Consider the following 7349-nt stretch of genomic DNA (forward strand, 5'->3'; position numbering starts at 1 on the left):
CACAAAATTTTTTTTTTTTACTAATTTTAAAACTTCAGAATCTTTTAATAACGGTTTTATAAGATTTCTTTGATGTAAGTCTCAGTGAAATATAATGTGGCTTAGTCTTTTATTATTCACAGGCCTAATTAGAATTCGGAACTTTAATAACTTTTAATAAACCGATTAATATAATCAGAAAAAAAAAACAAGTTTGAGCGTTAACTGTTCAAGTTGCTTCATTATTTACAACTACATCTAAATTTGTACACAAGCTTAACGCTTGCGCTAATTCTAATTCGCCGTTGGTTTGAGAATTTTTTATTAGTTCGCGAGCATATTCAATAGCAAGAGAAGAAATTTTATCGTCGATTAACTTCATCTCCTATAAAATGAGTATAAAAAGTTGTAAGGCTAATAAAATGTATTAAATAAATAAAATATTAGTTCAATGTTTTTCAAAAAAAAAAATTATGTATAAGATTGTTTGACAGAGTAATATGTTTTTGTTAATCAAAGTAAAACATTAAAGTTAGTATAGCTTTAAACTTTGAACCCATTAAAAGGAAAACTTTTTTTTTTAAAAGAACTGTACTTGCTTTCTCAATAGATAGCAATGGTTACAGGATTGATCTTTAAAAGTTTGGGTTTCAAAAAATTGATAAATATAACTTAGTGCTTAAAACTGGAAGCAAAAGGTCTAATTTAATTACCCTAGAAAAAAAATTTTGATAGTATTTTTATATTCCACTGAAATAATTTATAATTAAATTATATTATAAAGGGGGAAAGGTTACTTTTCACAGAACAACTTTTGAAAAAGATAAATATATGAAAGATATAAAATTGGACAAGAATTTTAGAGTCAACACAATTATTTAGATTTCCTTTGTTACTCTGTAATAAGTATAAATTGAAATTTAGCCAAACTTTAGTAGCCTGCTTAAGAGATTCAGTAATAACATCATATTTATTTTCAGACTCTACAGGCTGAACAGATGAGCCCTTTTGGGAAGATCCTGGAGGTTCCACGTAGAGTTGGCCGTCCTTCAAGAAGGCTCTAAAATTTGATATTTCTGTACAAAAGAATTTGTAATTTTAACAAGTTAAAATCTTTTTTAATAATAATAAAAAAGGCATCTCTTTAAACTTTTTAGTTTGACAAAAGTTTTAATTTTCAAAAAAGGCTATTGCTTTAAACTATTACCCACAAAATTTTTTCATAATTCAATAACTTATAATAAATGTATATATAATAAAGCTTAGTAATGAGATTTTCAAAACCTTTGGGGGCTTCCCTATGAGCAGTCTCTCGGTTGCGTTCTCTGCGCTTTAAATCTTTAACCAATTTATCTAATTTTTTACTAATAAAAAAAATCGTCGTGTCGGTGTTATCAGCTATGCATCGCCGATTTCTTCTTTCTGAAGGTATAAATAAGCATATTACCTTCAGAATATTTTGGATTTCTTAAATAAATAGGAAATGTGATTATACTTTGTGCATTTTTAAATTTTCTTTATACTAATTCTGTTTTTAAAAAACAAATATGATAAGGTAATAAAAACTTTAAATATAAATCCTTATACCAAATTCACAACATTTGTTATGTTTTGTAACAAATTATTATGCTGCAACAATTTATTATATGTTGTTTACTCATTAAAACCAAAATTAAAAACGTTTGAGAAAAATTTTTAAGTTCTCTCAATTAAACTAAACTTCATAATTTTTTATCTTCTATAAAGTTTATACAAGAAGTGTATTTCGAGAAGTCAAACTTTACTCGAATGCAAGAAAGCATCTTTAAGTTCATTAACAAACTATCAATCAAACTTTGAGTATAAATTTGCGGTAAAAAGGTAATATAACAAGGGACGCTAAAGTATTCAATGCCAGAAAGAGTCTTATAGTGATGAATAAAACAAATGTTTAATCTTCTGATAATTAAAGTTGCAAAGTATTTTCCAGCAAAAAAAAAATAGTAAAAATTTCTAATATTTTTTTTAAAAAACAATTATTTGTACTTAATAGAAATTTCGCCTACTTTGGTCGATTTTACAAATATATAAAAATTCAAAATACAAAAATAATTTTATAAACTTTTTTAATAAATATTATTAACGTGTAAATAAATTAGGTTCATTATATATATATTTATATAAAAAAAACCGATGAATTCTGCAAGCGAACGCATAAAGTTAGTTTTTGCCGTGGCCACGTGCTCAGCTCTATGCGATAATAGAGAAGCGGAGATTTTTTTCTTGCAATTCAAAATCCAATATTTAAAAAGCGTCTGTATGACACGTGCTGCGTCATGTTTCTCTTCGATTCTTACTTTTTTCTTCTTTTTCATCCTTTGTGTGTGCAATGCAATCGCTAAATAGTAAAAAAAATAGAATAATAATAACTTTGAAAATTATTTTTTTTAAAAAAATTTAACTGAAATTTATAGCAACTTGTAGGAGAAAATCATATAATTATTTACAAATTAAAATTTTATTTAATAACTTTATAAAACCTTGAACATGGACGGAATAATAAAAGTAAATTTGAGATTTATTATGACACTAAGAAAAAACTTTTTCATGTGGTATACATGAAATTAACAAAAATAATAAGAAATTTTTTATTACAGTTTATTATATTACGAAAATATTTAACTGCAACTAAAAAAATTTTTATAATTAAACTAATAATAGTCCGCAACCTGTACAAATTAATTTTACTAAAAATAAACTACTAAGTAGCAATTTGAAAAATATTTTAAAAATAATTTTAATAAAGTTTAGTAACAGATTGCTAATAACTTTATAACTTTTTATATATAATTGCAAGTAAAGTAAAACTAAATTGAAAATTAAGAAAGTTTATAAGTCAAAGCATAAAGTATTTATTCCAGTAACATCTGAACAACAAATTATAAAATATAGTAAATCAATATTACTGAAGGATTATGAAATCAACTGTTGGACGTAAATTAATTAGTAAATTTTCTAAAAAAAAATAATCGAATATAAAAGTATTGTAACAAAAACTTTTTAATTCTATTCGTTAAATATCGCTTTATAGGATGATTTTATATAATATAGTAAAGTTTTTTTCTTTATTTTTTTTTATTAATTAATTTCTTTCGATTTAAATAATTTTATAATCTGCATTAAATCCAGTAAACCTACCAATATTATGGGAAAAAAGATCTACATTCGCTTAGATGCTCAATCTTATAAAGACGCACGAAAATGTTATATGTAAAGTATTGAGAAAAAAAAAATGGAAAACCGGTTCCGAGCAGTCCAGCAGGCAAAGCAAAGAACCACATGCCAAACACACCAGCAAAAGACGCCAAAAACTTTAATATTAACCATTAAAATTTTTAAAGTTATAAAAAAATTATAAATTTCAAACAAAAAAATACAACAAACTACTTGTGCTATTTCGGTTAATTACTCTAAAAATGATTTTAATTTGATTATATTTTTTATATTATACAGAAATTTCTTTACACAATTTTAAGGGATTTGTTTAAAATTGAAAAAGTAATTTATCTTTTCTCATTGCTACTATAAACTTTCTATAGTGACATACTTTAGTTATTTTTTAATATTATCTTTTATAAGTTCATTAAATAATAAAGTAAATCGGATAGATTATCGGAAAAAACTTTGAATTCCAATTCTATTAATAAATTTTATATAAATTAATTGTAAAAAACATTTTGAAGGATAATTAAAAGTAAAACTATTTGTTATTACAAATACAATTAAAAAAGATTTTTTTCAAAGAAATTAGAATAATCAGTGGAAAATAAGACGTTATTATTACTAACTTTTAGAAGTTTAAATCTTTTGTTAAAAAATTATAATTATTTTGATTCTTAAAATTTCTGTGCACGACAAATACTTTGAATTAGTGTAGGGAAACTTCTCTGATTTATGATCTAAACTCGTTTAGGATTAGTAATAGTCTTCCAGTAGTTTATAAATTGTATATTTAAAGTAATGAAATCTTTTATTCGAAAAAACAATTCTAAATTTAGATTAAATTAATTTAAACTTTATAATAATCTTCTTGAAATGAATCCCTAGTAGTTACAACGATCATTAAAAGCATTATTTTCTTTTTTAGCGCTCGTATTAATAAAATATTATCATTTAAAGTCCCAAAGTTGATATTTATTACTAAGAAAACTTAAAATTCAGTAACAGCTTTTCAGTAATAAAAAAAGTTGGAGACTATTATTTTTCTACGTTTTTTACACACGAAACCAAAAATTTAAAAATATAAATTGGATTCAAACATTCCAAATTTCTAACTTTTTTCTTAAGGCTTAAAAAAATAAAAATACCAATAGATTTCCAGCAGAATAATCCAATTAAAAAACAATGCAAACGCCAATTTTTTAAAAAAAATCTTTTTATAATTAATACCGATAAATAAGTATAAGTTTATACAAAAAAACACTTTTGTCTTAGTATTTTTTAAGACTACTTTTATTATACTAAATTTCAACGCAAAGAAGTAATTACCGGCACTGAATTTTCTCAATAAAAAAGGCACGGAAAGTTGTATAACGAAAAACTTAACAAATTTATAATTTATTTATAGTGACTAAAAATTTATAAATTTTTTTATAAATCTAAATTAAAAAATTTGTATTTACCAGATTAATTGTAGATAATTTTTTATGAAAAAAAGTCTGTGTGATCGTTTTACAATAAATCTTAAACAACGGTATACTCAACGTTACAAATTAATTTTTTTTGAAAAATCTATTTTTTAAGTCCACTTTTACGGCAAAAAAATTGGTTAAAATTAAAATAGAATTAACCAAGCGAGAGCGATAGAATCAGTACGGGCCAAAAAATGTTAATTAAAAAGAAAAATTATACTTTTCCCCAATCCGATAAGGGCGTGCTATCGCCGTAGCCAACAGTTGTTAGCGTTATGCAGGACCAATAAAGAGCTTGAGGCAAATTGGATATGTTCTTATTAACGTTACGCTCAATATAAAAAATAAGAATCCCAAAAGCGACGATCTCCATTAGCTTAATATAGAGAATCCCAAAAAAGGCTCCTATTTTTTTTTTGGACAAACAGAAATATTAGATCAAAAGAATTGCTTGTTAGCTAATAACTTTTTATAACGAGTTTAAATATAAAAAAAATTTAAAATTAGCAAAGTAAAAAAAGAAAATAAAGTTTACCCAAAATTAAATTCTAAGGTTTAAAAAAATAAATTAAATATAAGCAAGAGACACAGTGTAAATCAATTTATTAACAACATTTTCACTCAACAAAAAATCGGTACTTATAAGAAAAATAAGTTCGAAAGAAGAGCAATAAACTATTAAATATACATTTAGGAAATATAAAACCAACAATATGAAATTTACAAATTGAATGTTAATAATTTTTGAATAAATATTAAAGATCTGAAATTTAACAGAAAATTTATATTATTTTTACTTGTAAACCCTAAAGTTAATATGAAATTTATATAATGTATACCTCGATTCTCGCTTAAAACCCCAAAAATTAGCGGAATACTTCTAAAAAATCTATAATATGATAACTTATTGTTTTTACCATGTCAAAGTTTATATTAATAAAAAAATTGCGTAACAATATAAAAGTTACTAATAATTATTACAAAAATATTATAACTTATTTATAGTAGCACTATAAATAATAAAAAGGAAGCAACTACAGTCACTAAAAAAAAAGTAATTATGTAAATGATAATAAAGATTACAAGTTTTAAATCAGTAATTACAATACTTAAACTTATAAAAGTAATCAAATTTAAAAGTATAGCCCGTTTAACATTATTATAATTAAGTGCAAGTGGTAAACCTTTCCATTCGAATCATTCGTAAAAAGTAAAGAACTATTTCGTTGCTAGAATGAAAAAAAGCTCTATGGGAATATTTCTTGGTAACATGAAAAGAAACGATGATGATGGAAAACAGGATAATAAGTAAATCGACGAGTCGTTCATAGGACAATACATACTTGAGCCTTTTGGTTTTATACTCTGCAACGGATGTGCCTGTTAGAAAAAAAAATTGAGTAAGATTGTGTTTAATTAAATAAGTCGTAAGACATACTAAAGTGCGTAAAATTGAATTTTGCTATATAAAACTAGCAAAAAAAAGTGATTTTGGGGACTCTCTAAAAAAAGTTTATGGTAACGGCTAGGAGACAAACATACACAAAGTGATTAGGCTGAAGTACTCGAAAACCAAGATAGTTAGCAAAAAAATTTCAAGAACGTCGATGGCAGCATATCTACTTTTTACTCTCGAGCTCGTAGTTTCCAAAAAAGCCAATAGGAGACTTAGAAAGAGCAAAGATAAACTGGAATAATTAATAAGGCTCAAAAAAAAATTAAGTGAAAAATATAACAGTTAAAACGATACTAAATATTTTATGATTGTTAGCGAGCAACTTAACTAAACCCTCTAAATTGAATATTTTTAAAACATATACACTAAATTGTATTTAAGGTTCCACTTCTAATGATCAACAAATGAAATCCAGAATTATTTAATAATAACGATAAATTTTAAATAGTAGTAAAGGACATCAATATCTGATAGCACCGGCGAGCCACTGTTGAAGGTCGATTAAGAAAGTGAAAAATAAATCTCTGATCTAGCTTTAGGCGATTACTTTTAGACTTTATAATTTGGTTGGCTGTATCGTCAGTGAATCCAGGATGGACATCTTGGTTTTTTAAATCAAAACTGTAACTAGCAAAACCAAAATCTACATTTCTTTTATTATTATAGCTATTTGTATTTATTGTATTAACCAGATGAGTACTTAAGTATTCCTTTTCCTCTGCCGCCTTTATATTTGCCAAATCTTTATCTATGAAGGTAATAGAAATTTTACATTAGTATTATTAGCAGTTTATTTTGTTATATAGCAAAACTGTAAACAAAAGATAATACTAAACAACTATTTGAGAGGTTTACAGTTACCAAGGCCTCCCCCCTTATCTCTCATTTCTAATAAGTATTTGGAAACTACAAAATTAACAATTTGTGATTACCACCTATTTTAGTTAAAAAATGTAAAAGTCGATTTTCTTGCGCAAACTGTCGTATAACCCTTGAACAAAGCAACTACAGATACCCCTCGTATGCATTGCTCGATGTCACCCCTTTTTTTTTAAAAAAGAAAACATAAATATTTAGTTAATAATTCTTAAAAATTTTATTAAATTTTTCAAAAAGTTGCCCCCATTATACAATCCTTTTTTTTATTGTTACGGCTAGTGATCTGCAAAAAATTTATAATTAAAGCGTTTGACGGTTAAATTATCGTGCTAATATAATTAAATAGGTTAAGTAAACTTAGTTAA

General features: G+C 24.8%; 1 protein-coding gene across 1 annotated transcript; it reads right to left on the bottom strand.

Annotated features, from left to right (window-relative positions):
• Positions 1 to 208: 208 nt before the first annotated feature.
• Positions 209 to 5857, bottom strand: LOC135144280 (potassium voltage-gated channel subfamily D member 3-like). The gene is made up of 8 exons (XM_064076263.1): positions 5834 to 5857; positions 5489 to 5538; positions 4870 to 5054; positions 3260 to 3329; positions 2150 to 2356; positions 1264 to 1401; positions 910 to 1055; positions 209 to 364 (listed from the first exon to the last, which is right to left on the bottom strand). Exons 1-8 carry the CDS (start codon positions 5848 to 5850, stop codon positions 209 to 211), a joined length of 969 nt encoding a protein of 322 aa, XP_063932333.1. The 5' UTR covers positions 5851 to 5857.
• Positions 5858 to 7349: the final 1492 nt, after the last annotated feature.

This window comes from Zophobas morio, unplaced genomic scaffold (genome assembly GCF_036711695.1).
Source record: "Zophobas morio isolate AGI-343-1 ecotype UQ-CSIRO unplaced genomic scaffold, CSIRO_AGI_Zmor_V1 ptg000093l, whole genome shotgun sequence".
In the NCBI taxonomy this organism is placed as follows: domain Eukaryota; kingdom Metazoa; phylum Arthropoda; class Insecta; order Coleoptera; family Tenebrionidae; genus Zophobas; species Zophobas morio.